Genomic DNA, 24328 nt, shown 5'->3' on the forward strand with positions numbered 1-24328 from the left:
CATTGCGGTTTACAAACAGGTTTCAAGCAAGAAATACACTCTCTTAAAGCGAATTTTCGCGCTGAACAAAGCTAGCAAACTCGCAACTATCTACATCAAGGTGTCCCACCGACAAACTTAGAAAGTCGTGGGGGTCTTTGACCCCATTTGAAATAAAAACTGTCACGTCGGACTTCCAATAGGATGTGAAAAGGGGAGGAAGTGAAGGTTCGGGCGTCCTGCCGGGAGCCGCAAATTATTGTCCAGCGGGCGATTTCCCCGCGAGCCACATGTTGCCGACACCAGATATACAGTAAAAAATACGGTAATTGACACAGCAAGAGTGTATACAAGGAAACGTCTCTGTTTCTTTGGACAGGCGTGGTACATAAGATGAGTAGTTTAAATTTCTATTTCAAGAATTGAAGCTACATCAACGCTTTGAGCCACGACGAAGTATATGGTTAGTATAGTTTTTAGAACCTTATTATATCTGTGACCGAAACCGAGCACTGATGCATGGGATCATTTCAACTGTCGCCTCTGCTAGCAAAACATCCGCCATAGCAATAAATCACGTTCCATCCCTGAGTATATATAAAAAGCTTTCCACGTCGTATTGTGTCTTAGAAGGTGATGCGCTGTGGCGGCTACGAAAACGTTTATTCAGGAGTTTACTAGGAATAACAACTTGGATCGTTTTACTATAAGGCGTCGGAATGCTCAACATAAAAAAAGTTACTAAAAGCAAAGAAATAAATCAGTAAATCCGGTCGCAATAAACGAGAAGTACTCATACCAAGCCGCACGACATTCTTTACTTCAGTACAGGCGCTTAGAGCACATGCCCGCTTCAAGGCCGCTTTCAGATTGGTTTGTGGCATTTTAGGGGGGCACCTTTGGTTTGGAAACAGGACTTGCAAACACCAGTTCACTTGTTCGCATACACGCCAAGCCGCGTGCTCTCTGCACTGTGAAGTAAAGCGTTGCGTTCCAGGTACTGTGCGTGTTTTCCTGTCAACGGGATCAATTTTGTTCCAGAGTCCTCGGTGGCGTAAGAAGATTACGTGTCGTGGACTCATCATCAATGCCTTACATAACCACTGGAAACATCAATATCCCCGTAATGATGATGGGCCACCGAGCAGCGAGAATGATAATTGAAGACAACGCCCAATAAACATCTTACTCGAAGTATTGCCTTAGAGTCTTTGCGAATCTGCTAGAAAGATTAGCGCAAGGCACCCTGACCTTCTCTAGTAGCTGATTAGGAACTACGCAAACATCACTGTGTTTCGTTTGCAATTACAACTCATTGATCGCTGCGTGTTTCTGGTATACATTTCAGTGATATGCCATACCCGTAAATTTGTAATTGCTATTACACCAGCCCCAAAAAATGGTAACACACGCAAAACAGCCGTTCTTCGAAGATACTAGAATTTATTAATCTCGCAAAGATTCTGCGATGCTTCTTTCTGGAGGTAATTTTTGCTCTGCGCAGTTTGCAATGCGCTGCACTGTTTGTGAGCTCCTGGTGGCAGTATAGCCTGCAGCACCTTGTAGGCAGATAGCTCGATAACGTAATTATGCTGCCTCTAAAAAAACGTCTCAGAGGGCGCCTTGATAAAACGGCTTCCCACTGCCGATCACCTCTAACGGAGGGAGCTGACGCCTTGCTTTTAGTGTCAGAACAAAAAGAACAAAGCACACACACTGAGCAATAATCAAAACGGTGTATATATCACCCCGACTCACGGCACAGTACATGGTGAAATTGCACAAGCAACCGCGAGGACAAAGTTGAGGTTGCCGACGACAAGTACTACAAAACGCAAGATTTTAACCAGCGAAGCTATTCTTGGTCGAGGCTTTCACGGGACGAAATGTGCATGGTTATGTGGTCGCAACAATTGGGAAATGGCATAGCCTATCGACCAGAAGACCAAGTGTCAAGCACACGAGCAAAAAGTTAACAGGATGCTTCAATGAGACGGTTATAAACTACTAGGGGGGGCACTGCGGTCGCCGTGCTGAGTGGACGTGTTCCTATCAGCTCCGTCCTTAATGCCCGCTTTCGCCGTTGTAATTAGATTGGATCCCGAAGATTTGGTTACCGATGTGTTTGTGAGGGTGTCCGCTATCACCCGATACCCCAGTTTCCATCGAAGGTGCGTTTTTCATCGATTTATCGGACTTTTCCCGGTTCATCACCACGAGTAGCCGCTAAGCCTAAGCGAACCGAGGGCTCGCTAGGCCTAGCCAGCCATTCTCCTGCCACGACAACATGGAGGGTTCCGCCGCCGCTTCGACGCATGGTTCCCAGGTCTCCCAAATGTGCGTGCAAGTCGACGGAGAAGAAATTACGCCCGAGGAATTTAAGCGCTCGTCCGTATGGCTGCACATCGGCGGGCACAAGAGCCGACCACGTCGGCAAGCAACTCAGGGTGAGGCGACTTCTGGAACCGCTACTCCGAGCTCGCAACAGAACCCTAAGTTCAACAAGAGCCTCCGGACAGCAGTTATTCGGGCAGCTCGCATGCCAGCCATGCCTGCAGACGAAATTAAGATCTTCGTGCGGCCCCGCGGAGGGCTCGATAATTCCAAGGCCGGAGCTGCTAGCGTGGCAACCGCCATCATGGCGGCAGCCGGAATTGAGAAGGCCGACCGCGCTGACGATATGGCGTGTCCCAATACCCAGCAAAACATTATGGTGCTCAGCACTCCGAGCATCGAGCGAGCGGAGAAGTATGCGCGAATTCAAGCCATCAACATCCAAGGCAAAATATATGAGGTGAGCGCTTACGGAACGACGGCCCACGGCACAGTCAAGGGCGTGATCAGGGACATAGGGCTCGAGGACAGCGAAGCCGAAATAATGCAGCAGATCGTTACCAAGTACAACCCCCTTGCCGCGGGGGCGAAGCGTATCGGGAACACGACGACAGTAATTGTAGTCTTCAACGGTACCAAGGTTCCCAGGTACGTGCGTTACGGATCCACGCTCTACCCGTGCAGTCTCTACAGGAAACAAATAGAAGTTTGCAAAGTATGCGGCAAGGTCGGTCACAGGCGCGACGTGTGCCCCACACCGAATGCACGTGTTTGCCTTACATGTGGCGTTTGTAATCCAAGAGAGGGCCACAAGTGTGTGCCCAAATGCAAGCTCTGCGGCGGAGAACACCCCACCGGCGACCGCCTCTGCAGAGCCAAATACAAGGTTCCATACGTCGTGCGACGACGGCGATGGGAACGCCGTAACGCCGAAGAACAGCAAAAGCAAGCACTCGAGCCAGGCTTCTTTCCACGCCTTGGACGCTCCCGCTCACGTAGTTTTTCTCGTAGCGGATCACGCAGCGCGTCGCGCAGCGCATCGCGCCATGCCTCACGCCACGCTTCCCGTCGTGCATCGCGCAGTGCATCCCGCGGCCGTGACTCATGTGACAGAGTCAGCTGGGCGGACGCAGCAAAAGGCAAAGTTAAAGGCAGCAGCGTCAGCTCCAACAACGCCACTAGTGGCCGAGGCACTCCGAACAGCTGGAAGGCGTGGATTACCAGCCCCTACTACAAGGAGCTCGAACAACTCCGCGCGACCAACGCGGCGCTGGTAAAAACCACGCGTCAGCTTGCCCAAGAGCTAGCCGAGGTCAAGAAATGACTGCAAGCACAGCAATCCCAGGCAACCACTGTCCCAGGTCAGCCACCCGAGACATCTACACACGCCGCTACTCCCGAGCAGAGCATCGACACGCCATCACACCAAGGCACACAATCAATGGACACAGCCCAAGACGCGCCCCAGGAAGAGAAGACCACTGATCCAACCCCCAAGAAACGAGCACGCACGTCATCACAAAACCACACGGAACTCACCCAACTGGAAATTCAGCTGGAAGCGAAAATTGAAACGCTCACCAACACATACGCCAGCACAGCTGCCGTCACCGACCAACGACTGGCGCGACTGGAGGAGTTGATCACCACGTCCTTCAGCAACATACAAAAGCAGACCCTCAAGCCAATAGTCTGCAGCCCCATTTTTGCGGCGCAATTCGCCAACCACCCATACCTCCAAGAACAGATGCAAGCCCCAACTCTGCTACAACCATGTCCCAGCCCCCAGCCACAATAGGATCGCTGCCAGGCCTTACGGTCTGGCAGTGGAACTGCCGCAGTTACAACAACAAGAGAGCAGTGCTGCAACAACATATTACCACAGTAACCAAGAAACCTGACATCATCCTGCTGCAAAAAACGGCGATGGCGACTCCCACCCTCCCTGGGTACCGCGCTCACGTTAGTCCGGCGGAGGGTCGGGGCGTCTGCACGTTCGTCCGCAAAGGGCTCATGTTCGTCGAGCACCAACTAAAACACGGTCGCAGCAGGGTGGAATACACCTTCACGGAAATCCTTCCAAGCAAACAACGGAAACGCAGCCTGTTCATCGCCAACATCTACAGTAATCCCAAGCACCACACACAAAAATTTAAGACTCTACTACACACAGCCAGCACACAAGCCAAAAACAACACGTTGCTGATCGGAGGGGACTTCAACGCCGCCCATCGAGCATGGGGTTACGTGAAGGACACGGCCAAGGGACGGGACCTGTTACAGGATGCTCTGGACCACAACTGTGCCCTGATAACGGACCCCGCTCATCCCACCCGCATCGGCAACTCCGTAGCACGAGACACCACACCAGACCTTACATTTGTCAAGAACGACCACGCGGGAAAAGTAACATGGCACAACACCGGCGTCGACCTGGGCAGCGATCACTACATCCTCGAAATCACGGTACCCAACCTATTCCGGGGCAAAACCATTGACACAAGTGGACGGACTGGGACGGTTTCCGTAAGGGACGTCCCACCACAGCACAAGACATCACAGACTTCGAAACCTGGACGGCAGAGCTCCGCGATGCAGTGCAGTCGGCCACCAAGACCATCGAAACGGACGAGGACGTCGTTGCCATGGACAGCCGCCTGGCCCATTTGATCGAGGCCAAGCGTTCGATACAGGCGCGTTGGAAGCGGCAACGGCTGAACCGCAAATTGAGAAAGAAGGTGGCTGACTTAAACAGGGCCATTGAACACCACTGCAAGGCCCTGTGCCGTCAGCAGTGGAATGAAATCTGCAGCCGAGCTGACGGGCAAATGCACCGCGGTTGCACCTGGAATCTAATTCGGCACCTCCTAGACGAAACTAAGACCAAGTCACACCAGCGCGACCGCCTGGCCCGCCTCATGCACAACATCACACAACATCAAGGAAAAGACGCTGTTATCAAGAGCCTGGAAGCCAAGTATCTGCCGGACACGCCAAAGGAAACCCACCTGCCGTACGGGGGGCTGCCCAACGCGTGGCTCGACCGAGACATTACCACGTCAGAGGTGCGGGTAGCGCTGCACGAGCTCAATACCCGCTCGGCAGCCGGCCTTGATCTCGCTACCAACAAGATGCTACGCAACCTCGATGATGCATCGATCGAGTCCCTAACCCGTTACTTTAACGAATGCTGGCGTTCGGGCAAGCTCCCCGGACAGTGGAAAACGGCAAGAACGATTTTGATACCGAAACCGGGTAAACCACCGGATATTGGCAACCTGCGTCCCATCTCGCTCACGTCCTGCGTGGGCAAGGTGCTGGACCACGTGGTAGCCACACGTTGGCAGGAATACTTGGAGAAGGATGGCCTCTATCCAGACACGATGATCGGCTTCAGGCACAGACTCAGCACACAAGACGCCATGTTACAACTCAAACAAGAAATCATCGACAATAAGACACAAGACTGCAAAGTAATTCTGGGGCTTGATTTACAAAGCGCATTCGATAAAATCAAACACTCAGCCCTATTAGCACAAGCATCAAGACTTAACATGGGGGTAATGAGCTACAATTATATCAAGGACTTCTTGACCAACCGCACGGTGGAACTGCACGCCGGAGACCTCAAGCTTCCCGAACGCAAGCTCGGCAGCATGGGTACACCGCAGGGTTCAGTCATCTCGCCATTGCTCTTCAACCTCGTCATGATCGGGGTAGCGAGGGCATTGGCGGGGACCGGCGTCCGGCACACAATCTACGCCGACGACATTACCCTGTGGGCGGCCGGTGGCACCGACGCCAGCATCGAGCAACAGCTGCAACCGGCAGTTACCACCATTGAGCAGCACCTTGAAGGCACCGGCCTAGTTTGCTCGCCCGCCAAATCCGAGCTGTTCGTCCTCACACAGCTACGACCGGGGCGGAAACGCGCTCCCCCTAGGGAGTGCGATCACATGAAGATAGTGACAGCATCAGGGCAACGCATTCCCGAGGTTTCCAAGATCAGGGTCCTGGGTCTCCTGCTAAACAAGAGCGGCCGCAACGACGAGACCATTACCAAGCTTACCACCAAGGCAATGGACGCAATCCGGCTCATACACCGAGTCTCGACGCGACGGGCGGGCATGCGTGAAGACAGTCTCGTGCGCCTTGTCCAGTCGTTCGTGATCAGTCACATCGCATACGTTGCGCCCTACCTCAACTGGCACGTCACCGACAGGACCAAGATCAACACGCTGATCAGACGGGCTTATAAGACGGCGCTGGGCTTAACGGAGACCACAAGTACGGCTCGGCTCCTGCAACTGGGTGTCCATAACACCCTAGAGGAAATATCCTAGGCGCAGCTCACCGCGCAAATGGAGCGCCTCTCTACCACCAAGACGGGCCGCAGTATCCTGGCATCCCTAGGTCACAACCCCCGAGCTCCCAGGCGGCAACCGTGCGAGATCAGCGAGGAGGCGCAGGCCCACATCCGCGTGGACCCCATCCCGAAAAACATGCACCCTGAGTATAACCAAGAACGGCGGCAGGCGCGGGCCAAGGCCCTCACCGAGCAACACGCCCAAGACCCCCACGCCCGATACGTAGACGCATCGGAATACCAACGGGAAGGCTTTGCGGCAGTGGTCGTTGCGGTGGCTACCGGCACCAAGACGACGGCAGCGAGCGTGCGGTGCACAGACGCCACAGACGCCGAGGAGGTTGCCATCCTCTTGCGATCTCCGAAACCGAGTGTCGCACCGTGCTCAGCGACTGAAGGAACGCCGTGCGCAACTTTGCAAAGGGGCGAGTGTGCGCGCCGGCGGCTGCGATGATCGCAAAGCTCAAGTTCCAAGACCAAGGCAGCACCATCCGTATCAAATGGTTCCCCGCTCACGCGGGCGAGTGTGCATCTTCACCGAACCACAACGAGACGGCCCATTCGGCGGCGCGAGCGCTTACCCTCCGCTCCCCCGAGAGTGACCGTTCCGTGTGGTGGTTCGAAACCAAGGACCGAATGGCCAGTTATGGCGAAGTGACTAAGTCTTATCGCCTAGCTCGACGGACAATGCCGCCTCCCCACCCGGCACTCAGTCGGGAGGAGGCCGTCATCCTAAGGCAGCTACAGACCGGGTCATTCCCCGCCCCGGCAGTTCTACACGTGCTTCACCCAGGACTCTATCCAAGTGGTGTGTGCAGTGTTTGCTCAGTGGGTCCGGCGGACCAATGGCACATTATGTGGGACTGTGCCAGGTTCCCGACCGAAGCTACCTCCAGGACATACCCGCCCGAACTTCAAAGTGCAGTGCAGTGTACAGACAAGGACACTCAACTATGGGCCGTCCAGCAGGCCCGGGGTGCGCTCAAAAAGCACAAGCCTCACGACCCTCCACAAACGGGCCAAACTGGGGCATTGCAGAGTAGGGCATAACCCCGGGTCGACGATTGGCCAACGTCACGACGCTTCAAACCGTTGGTTGCCGGCATTTAATAAAGTTGCTCCTATCCTATCCTATAAACTACTAAATTTGGGGGCAACTTTACACTTCTCGACGTTGTTGAGCATTTGAGGTAAACATCAATACGCAAGTGATATTTGCACTGTTCTATTATTATAAATGCATGGCTGCTTGACTTTTGCCGTGAAAACACAAAACGTTCTCGCGCGGATCTTGTGGCTCTAAATCAACAGAAGGTCCCAATAATGGCGCGAGCAGTCCAACACGGCAAAAAAGAAATTAGCGCAAACTGGAGTCAATTTTCTAGCTTTGAAAGTTTTATGGAGCTAAGCCTTGCGGTTACGGAACACCAGGAAGCTTCCCTGTTGACATCACCGTTCGTGCTGTTAAGCCAGTGAAGCTTGGCTCATTCTTTTGTTCGCCGTTGCTTCTCATTGTTAGCCATAGTTGAGTAGCAGTGACACTTGGCTGTCAACCAACGCTGCTTCCTCTTGAGCACGATGGATTGAGTTAGTTGATCATCTTGAGCACGGTCCAGTCCACTTGCCCAGATTTCGCCACCTTCTTGTCAAAGCTGTTTTTTCCTTCATGTGTCCGTCTCTGTAATCATAACAAGCGGAACTTACCTTAAAGAGCATATTTCTCCTTCGCAGCAGCACCCCGCGCCATCGAGAGTCCCATCCCCCTTTGGTATCGGTGTCTCCTGAGGCCCGTTTTATGTCATTAAACGAGATGACAAAGATCGAAATTTTAAAAGGTTCACAATGCTGTCATCAAAATGACAGTTTGCGACGTGGGCCACCACACCATGCTACTTCGAGCTGCGGCACTTAGCTCTGCGGACAACCAAAGTTGAAATAAGAAATTTTCGTTACATCATACTCAACTCCAACGCCAAAAATCAAACCCTATGTTGGTTACAAGAAGAGACAATTAAATGTATAGCGTTAGTCATCACAGGGGACAAAATACGTGCACTTTGATCCGCAACATCAAATTACTTTCTGGAGCAATGAATGGAACATTTCTTTATTAAAAGGCAGAGACAAGTACCAAAAGAAATGCAGAAGTGACATCCAGACGTGACGCTTCGACGAACATCCCAGAAGGAAGAGCATGCTTTAGCTTTGGTCTATATAAAATTAATGTAAGAATAACTACTAGAAGGCCCATTACGTGAAAGTCCGACAACTGCCTGTTGGTCAATGAGGAGTGCGCGAAAATACCGTGCAAAGCGAACTAAAGTGACGTCGCGCGAGTTGGTAGCACATTGGCACTCAATCTGATGTGTTAGAAGTTAAGTTGGCCGAAAACCTAACCTTTCTTTCAGATGCCTTTTTCTAACGAAGGCGTAAACAAATGTAAGTAGACATCATAGATACAGGTTTTGTTTTTCTAGTAGCGTGTCGAAATGCAGTATTAGAGACATGACAGCTCGTTCCCCTCGACAAGCAAGGTGAGAGGACTGGGAATCTGCGCCATAAATGATTCCTTGGTCTCGCTACATGGACAGCGCTGACAGTTCTGCGTTTAGCGAAATGTTGGCATAATTAGCTATACCCCACCACAAAACGGGAGGGGGCGAGGGTTGATAGGAAGGCGGAGCTGAAGTTTGCCGCTCGAGCGCAGCCCGATTTTCTTGCGGAGCGGCTCTTTTGGGTTCACCTTGGCGCGCGAGCGGTGCCTGCTTCATTCTGTACGTGGCAGGCTGACAGGCATGCAGTCCGTGGTCTCACTGTACTTGCTTGTGAGTAAGCGTTACAGCTGCAGCACCAGGTTCGTGGTGGGGAGAGAGAGAGAGAGAGAGAGAGAGAGAGAGAGAGAGAGAGAGAGAGAGAGAGAGAGAGAGAGAGAGAGAATCACTTTATTTCCCAAACAAGTTGGCTAGCAACGCGTGGTGGCCGCCAGCCGAAGGCTTGGAGAAAGGCACTCTGCAGGCTCTAGTGTGGGCACATTGAGCCATAGCGTGCGATCACAGAAAGGTTATGTCGGGCCGGAAGACGTCTGGTGCGATTGGGGAGTGCTAAAAAGCCTCTCCATACAATGAGTGACAGGCAGCCGTTTCGCAATATCTAAGGTGGTAAAACCCAAAGCCAAGGACAATCCGCTGTATTGTTCCTGGTCCACTTCCGCAACAGTCCAAGAAGGTGTAACAGAAAACACACCAGCAAAAGTCTATAGATTCTCTGCCAATACAATTAAAAAGAAACACAGAAAGCATGCATCGCTTCCGTTCGAAGGGGTAAGTAAGCTGCACGCGCTGTTTTGTTGCAGCTTTTATAGTTTACTTTTTCTGCGTTGCCAAATGCAAACTAGTATTTTGAAGTTAAAGCGAGTCATCCCTCGGTGGTTTGCATATACTGTGCAGCCAGTAATAGTTACGGGTTCATGGTTATTTATTTAAACCAAAACAGATATACATACAATGTACACAGAGACCCAACAAGGTTGTCAAAGGGTCCCAAATAATACTACACTTTTATAACATGTTGGTACTGGCAATTGCAGCAACAAAAAAGGATAAAAATGAAGAACAAAAATTACGAGGCAGTGAATGGGGAGACGCCCGCAGAGAGCATGCAGCCCGCCGGTATGCCTACGGGTTCGCCCACGGGTGTGTTAGGCTTAACACTGTGGCTGATTTTCGATTGCCGCTCTGGTAAGCGGTGCAGATGACGATTTTTAATGCATTTCGCCATCGCATTATTTCCGCCTTTCTCGTATGTTCTGCCTTCTCTGGTACTTGAGTCCCATTTCGTGCAGCGGTAACAAGCTATCGCTCGAGCTATCTGCGCCAGCCTTCGTCACTTCGCTGCCGTGGCTGCCGCCTGTGCAGCGACCGTGTGGCTCGCTCAGAGCGCCTTTTGCGTCCAGTGTAATAGAAAGCAATAAAAATAGAGTGCCTGGAATCGCTGTAGAACTTAGGCCACTGCCACGTCCCCGATAAGCAAACGAAATCCCGGCACCTCAACCGACAACGATCGGATAGATAGTTGCTCGAGAGCAAAAGTTCTACCTCCGACCGGAGGTGCGAGCCGGCGAGAAACGCCGGCAGTGCGTAAGCGGCTAACAAAAACTTGTGTCGTGTTTAGATGTTGTTTACTTACTCCACATCCACTGAATGTCGATTGCGCGATGTCCTCCTCTAGCTGCACGTTTGCGTGTCGCGGACTTTAAAATTTAATTTAAATGTGTTCTAGGTGGTAATTGCTGCTGATATTTTGCAGATCATATATGTGCGTTCACACCAATCTATCTCTGAAGTTATCTCGCCTTCAAAGTTTTGTGTCAGTACCCCTTTAAGAAAAATTCACTATGATAAATCCTGGTAACGACGTTGTTATCTGGTGCAGTTCGACAACGTTGGCTTTCCAAATGATCCAATACACGGCATATTTCTGTTTACATCAAAATTAGTGGACGCAGATATTAGCGTAGCAAATAATTATTTTCCTCAAATCAGGCACGAATGTTGGCAAGCAGATATTGTTTAAAAAACGCAAAATCGAGATGCAGTGTTCTCTAGCGTACCTAGGCCTTTTTAAGTAGTCTACGATGTCAAGCATGTTCGAAGCTCGTAATCGAATTGTCATTGATTTGAAAGCTTGTAATAAATCTCGTTTACGTCAAATGTTTTGCTGGGTTATCAGCCACAATAAAAAATAAGATTTATTACAAGGGAAGAAAGTTCCAAACAAATGTCGGAAAAAAAATTCGTGCGCAAATTCAACAGTCCCCTTTTCTACCAAAACTATGTTCACGGGACCTGAAAGCCTTCCAGAAACAATGTCCTCCCAACCTGTTTCGTTCCGTAAGATACTCGGAGAACTGAGCTAATCGAGTGGAGCTTCTGGAAGAAGACGAGACCAACTTTAGTAAAAAAATACTTAGAAGTGGCTACACAGTTTAACTGCACTTGCTTGTCGCGAAATAACGAATTGGATTCAATATTCCATTGAATATTTTTCCAGACTCTCATCATAGCGCGAGAAACAAGGCTCTCCCGCAACAAGAAAATCGCGCAACACAGCGCCAGTAGTTAGTACCCCCGACCGACAATCACGTGCTGCCTTTCGAACAGCTCTGACACCCGTGAGCCGCAGCGTCGTCCTGCAAACTTTAGGTAGACCCTGGTGTGAAAATTGCTGATTCTTATGACGCATACGTGGTCAACACGTGCGAGGCATATAGTAACGAAGTGTAATTCAGCCAAAAACATCCACTTGTCCAATACTTACTTTACTGCGATTGTGAAGCCAATAACTGCATTTTTCAGTGAACCCATGGCAGCTCGCTCAGTCGGCTGTTCTTCTAAGACACTTTTAAGAAGCCATCCAACTGTAATCAGCTTCATTGTACGTAGGTACCACGAGTCGCATGATCATGATGTTATGTAACATAGGGATGTTTCAGAGCGAAAGGATAGGCAAATGTTAGTAGGGTTCATCAAGGACTTGAGGCTTGTGCTTTCTTCACGCCACTGCAACGCCATGCAGATACATTAAACATTTCTATTATGGTGCGCCAGGGGGTACTCTAAACCCCGCACCTTTTAGCACATTCTATCCGTGATTTTAGTACAGGATCAGAGTCAAAATAAATTTAAGTAACGAATGAGCTGTCTCCTTTGTGCCAACACATGGTATAGCCTTGATGAACATTCGCATTAATTTTGTTTTATTTGCATTTTTCTGTGAAATAATTTTTTTGCATTTTTCTGCGGATGAATTTCCTGAACCAATTTATTCAAGGGCACTAAAACTCACTTTTCGTGAGTATTATCCGTCAATCCTAAGTGGCGGAATTTTTTAAGTTTGTCTCAATCTAATTCTTTCAAACGAAGAATCCCAAGCGCCAGACAAACTCCAAGTATCTTTGTAAGAGATGCTGTCTCCTGGTCTGCTCCTCTCACTTAAGAAAAAGTCAATTATTTAACGAGCTATCTTGACCGCACGTCTCAAGTGTAAAACCACCAAAACCCATTATTCGGCCCTATGTCCTCTTTTGGTAGGTGCAGCAGTGGGGAAGAAATAGAGTGTACGCCTAGCGTACGGAAGGACAAATGCGAAAGGAAGGGTCATGGCTCGAATCCCGGTGCCACGCAATTCCCACCGGATAAAAAAATCCGCGTGTTGATGGAATTGTAGAAGGAGGCTTGGGGTGCGGCTTTATCCCGGCGACCATTGCCAGATTGGCAACCCTGGTATGGCAATGGCCACAACCTCCTATGAATACTCCGATCAACCCTCGGCCGTCTGTCCCCAGAGGCTGCGAAGGAAATGACCACGGCCGCAGTCAGACCAGTGACGCAGCAGACGGCGCTAAGAATCCCTGGAACCGGACAGGCCGCCATTGGAATATGGATCTGGCAACGCTTAGCGCGAGACCTTTATCTACGCAGGTGAGTCCAGAGATGGTGTTCAAGGAACTACAGGGAATTATATGGTACGTAATAGGGCTTAGTGAGGTTAGGAGGTCATGTGAAGCCTTTGAGGTGCTGAAAAATGAACACGTCCTAAATTACCGGGGTGTACTTGGCAGAAGAGAATTGGGAGCTGGATTGCTAGTTAATAAAAGCATTGCTTGCAACATACAGGAATACTATGGCATTAACGAAAGGGTAGTGGGTCTTGTAATTTGGCATAATTAGAGAAACAAATTCAAGGTGGTACAGGGCTACGCGCCTACATCCAGCCACAAAGACCAGCTAATTGAACGCCTCTATGAAGACATGTGGAACTTAACGACATTGTATACCGTAGCTATGGGAGATCTCAATGCTAAAGTAGGCAAGAATCAGGCTGGAGACAAGGTAGTTTGGAACTATGGTCTGGGTTGTAGGAATAACAGTGGGTACGTATTAGTAGAGTTCTCAGAACGGAATAATCTAAGCATTATGAATAGCGCCTTCCGCAAATGGGAGAGCCGTAAGTGGACGTGGAAGACCCCGAATGAAAAGCATAAAAATTAAATAGACTTTATTATGCGACGACCCTGGCATCGTGCAGGATGTGGAAGTGGTCGGAAGGGTCAGGTTTAGTAACCACAGGAAGGTAAGGTCTCGAATTTGGCTAGATTTGAGGAGGGACAGTAGCAAGCTAGTACGAAGGAATTCGATCGATGAGCTAACACTAAGACGAAAAATTGCAAAATTCAGGATCGCGCTGCAGAGACGATATTCAGCTTTAACCAGGGAAGCAGAGTTTACGTCACACTAAGCGAGCAACAATATCACAGGCATTATCACGGAATGCGAAAATGCGTCGGAGGTATAATCGCTAGACAGGATACTGTAAACTTTCCCAGGAGATTCAAGCTTTAATTGGAAAACGGCAAGGCACAACACTCTCCGCCCCAGCTGATAGAACAGAACTATCAGAGATTTCGGAGGTAATCAACAAGCGTAAAACAGCTGATAAACGGAAGCATAATATGGAGAAGGCTGAGCATTCTCTAAAGAACGGAGGCAGCCTGAAAGCAGTGAAGAGGCGTCTAGACGTAGGCGAAATCGGATATATGCACCTAAATACACGCAAGGCCATGCCATGCAACATAGGAATAAAATAGTTTCAGTAGCCGCGGAGTTCTATAGAGACATGTACAGTAGCCGCGACATCCAGGACAATACCGAACGAGGAAGTAGTTCAGAGGTGGTAGACATCCAACTAGTAAAGACAGAAGAAATAAAGAAGGCTTCGAATGAAATGCAAGACAGCAAAGCACGTGCTGAGGACGAGATAACATTAAACCTCTTGAAGAATGGCCGGCAAGTTGTACTAGAAAAATTGGCAGATCTGTACACTCAATGCCTGATGACAGCGAGTGTACCGGAATCTTGGAAGAACGCGAACGTCATCCTAATCCATAAGAAACGCAACATGAAGGAATTGAAAAATTGCAGGCCGATCAGATTACTTTCAGTAGTCTACAAGGTACTTACAAAGGTCATCGCTAACAGATTCTCTGCCACATTAGATTTCAGTCAACCTAATGAATAATCAGGGTTTCGTAACGACTATTCAACAACGGACCATATTCTCATGACCAATCAGATGCTAGAGAAAGGCGCGCAGTATACTCAACCCCTATATATCACCTTCATAGATTATGAGAAAGCATTTTACTCGGTCGTAGCATCAGCACTCAAGCAGGCATTATGGAATCAGGGTGTAGACGAGTATTACGTTAGAACACTAGAGGATATCTGCAATGGGTTCACAGCTACAATAGTCCTCTTAAAGAAGAGCAGTAGAATACAGTCTAGTCTACTTATAACAATATCCATGTGCCAAGAAAATTCCATCGTTATAACCGATTATTGTTATATGCGGGTTGCTAAATTAAAAGACAGAGCAGAGAACAAAACATTTTATTTTCAGGCAAGCAAGGTTGTACTTCTACCTATTTGTGTAAAAGAAGCTATACTCGGTCAGCTTTGTTTGCTGCACATGAAGCTGGCGCAAATCTTTTTTAGTAACATCTATAGGTGCTTCACCTAGCTGAGCGAAGGGTCCTTAGTGGAACCGAATTCCCTGATAGACTATCATGCGTTGGGCCTCCTGCGAAGATGCTACCCGAGTAGGCTGTGCAACCGCGTCGTCAGAGTTGTCACTGCCACCGCTGCACGCAGCACGTATCCGCGCAACGATCGCCTCTTCAGTGAGGCACTAAGACGTTTTCAAAACACCGGCCCTGACGTCTGATACGCGGAAAAACGGAGGTAGTTGAAGAGGCACCCAGTCAAATTCAAAGCAGCAGGCACGGGGACGGGACCAAAGCCGCGGTATCGGGAGGGGTGTTTGCAAGGAGAACTGTTCCCCTCCTCCTTTCGCTTTCTCGTAAGCGGCGCAGTTGACTCGTTTTCTGAGGGGTGGACGGGATGCGAGGCGTATAGCGCCGCATGGTGTCGGCGTGGTTGGTGCGAAGAGCCTGCGGCAGCTCGCATTTTCGGTGCTTGCTGTAACCGGATTGAATCGTTATATCCGATATCGCGGCACTGGAGCATTGTAATAAGCGGTTTATATTCCCATGGAAAGCATACACAAGCGGACGGTGTCATAGCTGTTCATCGTTATATCCGATATATTGTTATAAACGGCATCGTTATAAGTGGACTCGACTTACCTACATGGAAGGGCGTAAGAAAAGGATACACAATCTCGCCCGTGTTGTTCACAGCATGTTTACAGGAGGTATTCACAACATTGCTTTGAAAACAGGTGCCCGTAAGGATTAATGAATATTACCTGAGTAATTTCAGATTTGCTGATGACGTTGCCTTGTTATGTAACTCGGAGGACGAATTGGAAATTATGAATACCACACTAGGCGAGCAGAGTAGAATCGTGCGCCAAAAAAATATTTTCCAGAAAACTAAATTAATGCTCAATACCCTCGTGAGAGCCCAGCGGTTTCAGACAGGTGTCGAGGCAGTAGAAATGGAAAGCGAATAAATCTACTTAGGTACAGTGGTGACCCCGGATCCCAAACCTGAGACAGAGATAATTAAAATGATAATAATGGGGTAGAGTGCGTTTGACAGGCATTGTGAGATAATGAACGGCAGCCTACCACTATCCCTGAAGAGGAAAGTGTATAACAGCTGCATCTTACCGGTACTCAACTACGGGGCAGAAACGTGGAGGCTCACTAAAAGTTTTGAACTTAAATTGAGGACCACTCAGCGAGCAATGGAATGGAAGATGATAGGTGTAACGTTAAGGGAGAAGAAGAGAGCCAATGGGTCAGGGAACAAACGGGTGTTAAGGGCACATTAGCAGAAATTAAGAAGAAACGTTTGTGGGCAGGACATGTAATGCGAAGGCAAGATGACCGTTGGTCATTAAGGGTAACAGAATGAATCCCTACAGGAGGCACGCGAAGCAGGGGGCCGCCGAAAGTTAGAAGGCCAGATAAGATAAAAAAGTTTGCAGGATAAATTGGTCGCAGTTAGCGCAGGACCGGGATAATTGGAGGTTTAGAGGAAAGGCTTTTGCTATGTAGGGGGTGTAGACAAGATGATGATGATGATGATCGTGGTGGTGGTGGTAGTGGTGATGACTGGTTTCGTCTCTCCTTGGCTATACTTCTTCAGCAGTGTCCGCTCAAGAAAACGTGCTTGGTTGTCATATTAGGTTTGTTTGTTATATTTTGTTAGACTCCACAGATTTTTTATTACCTGGCTGATGGCTTCGGTTTATTATAGAGGAATGCTTTTTGTAAATTCAGGCTGTCCTCTCGGTTCGCGATAATACCTTCTGTCGGTTCACTGCTAACTATTGAGTTGGTAAGCAACTTTGCTACAACACTAGGTAAGCGGTTGGTCAGCTGTTACTCGGTTCTTTAATAGCACACTTCTTAAAGAACCAATTATTTCAAACCCGGAAAACCTTCTATATCGATAAATCCTCATACTATTTTTTTAAAGCTTTCCTAGCAGTGTATACTTTCTTGATTATTCAATACAATCTCGGTTACTTCTTGTGCGACTTTCCTTCTGGTGATGTCTTGAAACATTCTTGTCCACTTCACCTTAAATTGCTTAATAAGTTCACGTTTGAAATGGCTGATGTAGGTTTTCAACTATATTCGAATACTATGAATGCGCGAGCATTTCCTTTACTTGGTAGAACATTTGCTTTCGTTCGTTTTTATGTTCATACAGGGCGCAATATAGGCTGGACCGACAAGAAAGCAATAAATGATGTATAACGTATTTTTATGGTGATATATGGTTTTCATAAACGAACTGCTGAGGCTCTCGTGGCCATGGGAGTACGAAGAAAAATGGCAACATAAAATTGTAATCAGAGCAGAATGTCGATGGACGTGGCAAGATCAATTGTTGCGACGATAACCGTTATTTTATACTCGTAGGTGCCCACCGTGGGTTCCGGCCGCCGTTGGACGCTGTGCAAACAGAAAAAAATTGTGAGAATAGAGCGCCAAATTGCATACCACGTTACAAGCAACCATCATTTACAGCGTGGTGAAACTCTAATAGACTTTTACTCGTGTAGTCTCGAATCAGCTCCTGCACTAATTCGCATTATGGCACATGTCCTCTCGTCAAAAATTAGCAAATAGTTACAGCTGAAATACGTCGAGAAACCAGCACAAAGCATGTTTTATTAGGCGTTGTCTTCGATGATCATAGCTGCCGCTCGGTGTCCCATCATCATCAGTGGAATATTAAGGTTTCCACTGGGAAGGTAAGGCATGGATGAAGCGTCCACGACCCTCAGTCTTTGTACGCCGCCAAGGACTCTGCGAAAAAAGCCCGATGACCTAACATTAACACAGCGCCTTGTTACCTAAAAGGTGGAATTTTTTCTTCTCTCGGAACAATCCAGAAAGAAAGCGAAGTAGCACACGATCGAACAAAATGAGGAGCTCATCGAGCTCACGTTTAAAAGGCGCAAGCATCGAGCTAACAAGCCACACGTACACCTATTCCCAAGCACAAGGTAGGCGAGCAGGTCATCGAAAGGGCGTGTTTGGAACGGAACACAGTGCTTTAACGCCTTTATCTGTGTAATTGGGTAGTGTAATTAAGGCTAGTCTAAGGTGCGGTCCAACGAAATATAAGCAATCCACAAAAGCGACGTGCACCGGTGTTTCTCAAAAAAAAAATGCCGCGCCTGGCCCTACTTCGCCTTCTCTAACGTAAATTATCCCAACTTAAAACAAGCTGCCCAAGAGAAAGCAGCATTTTAGAACACGAAGAACTAAACTAGGGCGCAAAAATAAAATGTAAAATAAAGAACAAAAAATACAGGAAGCAAAGGCCGGAGTTGAACTACCGCCCTTGCTATCCCGAATCCAAGGCGGAACCTCGACACCACAACGGCAGACAGCTTGACGTGTGGCGGAGATAACCCTAAGAATTCGAATGCCGTCGGACGGCGCTCTAGCCACTGGGTATAATCAAACTTCTCACCCAGCACTCTGTGTATGTAGGTGGATACGCACGTGGTCCTTGGAGGAACATATGCTTAAATGGGAAGAAACGGTGGTTGTTGTGAACAATAAAATGATGACGGGTTAGCGAAGTCGCATGCAGTTGGCAGCTACTGCGACGTCATTTATATTTCAAAAAACTCATGCACCGCTCCGTCAAACGACCGCGATGGTTGACCGGAAGCTTTCTCGTGACGGATTCTTTGGTTGCCGTTTAAGTTTTCCAAACCGCTTCGACCATGTAGTGAACGCTCAGAAAAAACATGGATATTACGCCTTTCTCTATCCGATTTTTGCCATTCGACTATCCTGGTGAGCCGCCTTATGACATGTTTGTGTTGATTGGTTTGTACATTCTGTGGTGATGCCGCTTATGTGATAGGCACGCTGAGCCACCAAGATCAACTAAGTCATGTTTCCGAGAAACTGTGGCATTTGTACGTAGTGTGTATAGTTCGCTTGACCAACCACCTGACTGGTTCCCTCTTTTGAACGCTCGTGTGTGTTTGCCTGAATTTTGATGTATATGTGCTTCTCGTAACTTCAGTGTATTCTTTCGTTTGCTTGACTATGCATTCCTCGTACTGCCACGCTTGAGCGTATTCTCCCATGTAATAACGAAAAAAATCGAAACGGAGCAATCGTATAGGCGCCGGCGGCATAACGCGAGAAACCTAGGTTCGATTCCGGCGACGGGAGCGTTTTTTTTTTTTCAATTCGGCGTTTTTGCGTTACAGAAGTCATCAGTGAGAACGCGAAAGCTTCCCTTTAAAACAACTGGAAAATTCTGGATGGCGGCTGCGGCACAGCGGCTGGCACACTGCACAGACAGCGCTGGCTACGTAACGTGAAATATTTCGAACTACATGGACAGTGCCATTCTAGAACCCCGTCGAGGGAATGTTATGCCCTGCAGTGAACTGGAGTAGGGTGTAGATGAAGATGATTAGGAAAATGATTTTGAACCTCGCTGTGGAAAAAAAAGAAGTGACACTGCAAGCGCTGAAAAAATATAGGTTTGTTAGAAACAAAATATATCGTGCTTGACTTTAAACTTTCACAGAACATTAGAACTAACATAATAAAGAAAAGTACACATAGTTTCCACCCCAAGCGTATTTTTTTACTCACGTCAAGGCGCACCAATTTTTTCTGTTATACGACTCGAGTTTGGCTTTAGCGAGCTTCGGTATGCTCAGTCGTACAAAAGGCATTCACGGCCGCCCTTCTTTTCTTGGCTCCTGAACATGCGCAGCCCATTTAAATTACCTAATAACGGCATACATTCGAACCCTCATCAATGGTCTCACAAACCACAATAGACAGTTCTTTTTTCAGGGAATTTTAAAGCTTCGTTTTGCACTAATTCGAACACTTGCGTCATCACGCATTTTTTCTCCCTCCTCGTTGCGTGCGCTCTTTTCAATAATGCCTTTCAACCAATTAGGCCGTCTTGCCGTTTTGAACAATTAGCCATTTCACGCAAAACCGAAACCTTCTGCCTTTAAACCGTACTGATATAATAAAAGACCAGACGAACGATACTTAGCTTATTTGACGACTAGAATTAATGCCACGTGTAAAAATGAACGAGATCAATTGAACACAAGTTCAGGAGAACCACCTGAGCCTGGCGTCGAGCACTGCTTCGGCGTGAGTTCCCATCGGCGCGGTGCAGCAGGGGTGCCAGCCACTCAGCGTGTTGTAGAGAATGAAGCAGCGCAGGTAGGCGTCGCTCCACAAGGGACCCGCCGATTCGCACCCGGGAACGGGGATGTCGAAAAGTGTGACGTTTCCTCGCTTCATTGCTTCAGTTCTTATAGTTTGTATAGCGATTTGGGACCCTGAAAAAGATAATAGCCCAGTTACGCGCGCGTTCGCGAACTGCCGTTGTAAAGAGGCCCTGCAACACTTCTTTCAACTTTTTTTTTTTCAAGTCGTAAACGCTTGCAAACCGTAGTAAACAAGCACATGCAGTACGTGGATTACGGGGTCTCAAAGTACCTCAGCCGAAAATAACTGCTGTGTGCCCATGAGATAACTTAAAAGCTTCCTCGAAAGATTTTTCTCTCTTTCTCAGTCTTCACGTTCTTCAACCGCTGGAATTACGCCTTTACAGCGGTGTTGCGTGTATTGGCCCGCTTTCCTTCAGTTGCAGCTATGAATGCATTCGATAGCCACTTTATGAAGGAAGCCACAAAATCAAAGCCGAAACGAAAGGCTGCTGGGATGAGCAAATCACCCAGTGCCGCTCCGTGCTGGCGATAGCAACAGCCTTCGCAGTGCTTCCAGACTCGAAGGAAAGAGTGAAAGAATTTATCGGAATTGTTGTAGAGGCCTTTTACATCTAATTTTTTTTTCTTGTGGTTTTTGGTTCATTTCCTCCTTCAGCAGTTGCGTTTAGCTACGCACCGAACCAAAGAAAAATGGTTCGTACGTGTTGAACGCGCCTTTCATCCTCTATTCTTCCAACAAAAAAACATGGCGCCATATACGGCTTTCCGCAAGTCAAAAATTGGCGGTAGCGCCCGACGACTGCACCGTTACAGCTCATCGGAAATATCAACAGCCAACCAACGAAAATGGGCATGGGAGCAGCCCCTTCGGCACCGCTCTTAATCGTAAAACAATCACTATGCAGGTGGTTCACACGTTCCTCGTGCCATGGCCATCGGTTGCGTTTAGTAACTGCGCAAGCTTCTTCACCCCCCCCCCCCAACCCCCCGCCGGTAACGGCCATTCCGTTCTAACTACCAGAAGAAATGTCAACTGCGAAGACCTGCTGCGTGGTCGTCCCCGACTGGTTGTCGACGCCTCAACTCGACTACTGCCGAACAGCGAAATGGACAACTGCATCATCTGCCAAGGAAGATATAAGCAGCCACCCCGCCAGCATTCCCTTCAGTGGGCATGGGAGCAGCACCTTCGGCACCGCTCCTAATCTTCAAACTATCACCATGCAGGTATAACCTTACTTGCCGCTGTATGCGAAAAAAAGCTATGATCGTTGCTTATTGCTGTTCCCATGCCCAGAGTGTTAACAGAAACCTTGTCTGAGTTTTTTCTATGGCTTTGCTGTTACTATTTGGCGGCCATATTGAACCTAACCCTGGGCCTACCACTGGAGCAGATGCCCTTATTGATGTAGAATCTTTACCGGAAAACCCAAGCGAGCAAATGGGGGCTCTCTTTCGGTTGCTAAAAGGCGTTCACACGCGTTCAATTCAGAGATCAAACCATCAAACCCATCTAGCAGCCGACATAAAATGCATCAAATCAGGACAAAAAAGCATTGAAGCAAAGGTATCGGATATTCAAAGCAGGCTTGACGCCCTAGAAAAGGAATCAAAAGAAAATAGACGACCTTGGCGCGCAAATTACATAGCTACAGTCGACTTTTAAATCACTAGCTGTACAGCACAATGTCTTGCAGTCACGTATCGATGAGCTTGAAGATCGTTCATGCAGAAATAACCTGATTTTTATGGCTTCCCTGATGCTAAGGAAACTTTGACACAAACGGAAGCTAAATTAACTGAGGTGTTAAGCGAAACGATTGACTTATTTCCTGCAAGCTCAATTGAACGCGCGCATCGCATAGGCACGCTATCACAAACAAATGCCGCCCCGCTGTTGCAAAAATTTTTTTAACTTTAAAACCGAGGAGCAGGTATTTCCCGCACGTAAGCTGTTAAAATCAAATAATTTAACAATATCCGAAGACTTCTCTCCGGCTACTCGTATTGCCCGTGAAAAACTCACCGAATTCGCAAAAGCCAACCCGGTTCCCCTTTCTTTGTAAGCAGCTACAACAAGCTCATGACAAATAAGAAACGCTACGCGTACAACGAAATCATTGATCTCATCGAAGAAATTAAGGCCAGTGAACACCCTGAGGCGCATGATAACGGCACCGTCACCCCAAACGGTGTCGCCTAGGAATGCGAGAGGGGCAGTGGCCGGCCGCTCGCACAACTGTCATATTCACCAATGCACGCAGTGTCGTCAACAAAAATGATTCTTTGACCGCCAGCCGAGCTCAGGGTATCCCGGAATAGGGAAGCCCCCAACCGGGCGGGTGCCCTAACATCTGCACCAGCTTGGCAAATAAAGATTTATTCATCATCATCGTCAGCAATAGATACTTGTCCTGCGCATATTATCGTTCTCACTGAAACCTGGTTGTCTCCGGATGTACACAACTCTAAAAGCTTTTAAGAGTCTTAACACTTTAACATATTTCGATACTACCGCGCTACGTCTCGAGGTGGTGGCGCACTTTTGCGGTTTCTAACAAAATTACTTCGTCCAGCAGCCATTTCAACATCATCTGGGCCTCAGTAAGAGTTCGTCATCGCCAATTAATTTTTGGCGTGTGCTATAGATCCCCGTCCCCTTCCACCTATTTTGTAAATGAACTGCATGGCGTCCTTAATGAGATTACTACCCGATTCCCGACATCACCCGTCATACTTTTAGCCGATTTCAACTACCCGAATAAAACGTAGAACACTGTCCCTCCCACATTCGCTCCTTTAAACCGAATCCCACGGATTCTTGGACATGTGTTCCACATTTGCACTCACCCACGTTGTTTCCGTGCCAACCAGGCTATCACCTACCGCATCAAACACACTCGACCTAGTTTTAACAACTACCCCTGATATCCTCTCTGATGTAACTTGCTTTCCTGGAATTAGTGACCATCTAGCTACTGCTTAACTTTCATATAAAAAAATACCGTGCCCGAAGGCCCAAAAAGTGCAAAACCGTATTCGACTACAACAGAGCGACATTTAACGCAATAAATACTAATCTCGATACATTTACAGACGTCTTCTTGAGTAACTTCGAATATAACTCACTACAATCCAACTGGGCATACATATTCGAAAACAAAGTGCATGAACTAATCGAAACGTATATTCCAAAGCGAGTCATTACCATGCATTGTCACGCACCGCAGTATAACATTCATATAAAACGGTTATCGAACAAGAAGAAACGTCTCTATCGTGCAGCTATACGTTCACCTTCCATCTTGCGTTGGAATGCGTACAAGACTCCATCTGAAGCATATCTTGCAGCTATCAAAACGGCGAAAGAATTTGTTTTATCTAACGTCCTTCTGTCGACGCTTAAAAAATTTTTGGCAGACCATTAACCCTCCCCCTCATGACACATTTGCCTTGCATGATGCTTCTGACAAACCCGTCCCCAACAATCTCTGTGCGGCACTTCTCAATTAAACATTTATCTGCAATTTTTTCCCTGATTATTCAAATGAAATGTCCCCAACACAAGCATTAGATTGTGCATTTATGCCTCCAGTACGAATAGATGTATCTGGTGTCGCTAAGCTTATCGACGGGTTGAAATACTCGTCATCTCCCGGCTTTGGTGGTATTGACAGCAAATGTTTTGAAAAAACACTAGTACGTATTGTTCAGTTATATTAACAAAAATATTACAACAATCTTCGGACACGGGTACGCTTCCTAAACAATGGAAAATGGGGAAAGTGATCCTTTTCTTTAAATCAGGCAGCAAAAACTCTCCTTTCAATTATCGCCCTATTTCTCTCATCAGTCTCTGTTGCAAAATATTAGAAC

At 48.0% G+C, this 24328-nt stretch overlaps 2 protein-coding genes across 2 annotated transcripts in view; one reads left to right on the plus strand and one right to left on the minus strand.

The window, feature by feature from the left end:
- Positions 1-1173, plus strand: part of LOC144145075 (4-pyridoxate dehydrogenase-like) — a 50208-nt gene extending 49035 nt beyond the window's left edge. The window contains exon 11 of the mRNA XM_077676566.1: positions 1021-1173. Coding sequence (XP_077532692.1) covers positions 1021-1159 — 139 coding nt within the window. The 3' untranslated portion in view covers positions 1160-1173. The remainder of the gene's footprint in view (positions 1-1020) is intronic.
- Positions 1174-17865: 16692 nt separating this feature from the next.
- The window catches only part of LOC144145076 (4-pyridoxate dehydrogenase-like), a 77496-nt gene continuing 71033 nt past the window's right edge, over positions 17866-24328 (minus strand). Inside the window, exons 10-11 of the mRNA XM_077676567.1 lie at positions 20341-20560; positions 17866-18023 (exon numbers count right to left, since the gene is read on the minus strand). Coding sequence (XP_077532693.1) covers positions 17888-18023; positions 20341-20560 — 356 coding nt within the window. The 3' untranslated portion in view covers positions 17866-17887. The remainder of the gene's footprint in view (positions 18024-20340; positions 20561-24328) is intronic.

Source organism: Haemaphysalis longicornis, unplaced genomic scaffold (genome assembly GCF_048455015.1).
Source record: "Haemaphysalis longicornis isolate Haplotype H1 unplaced genomic scaffold, Haemaphysalis longicornis Haplotype H1 scaffold_7, whole genome shotgun sequence".
In the NCBI taxonomy this organism is placed as follows: Eukaryota; Metazoa; Arthropoda; class Arachnida; order Ixodida; family Ixodidae; genus Haemaphysalis; species Haemaphysalis longicornis.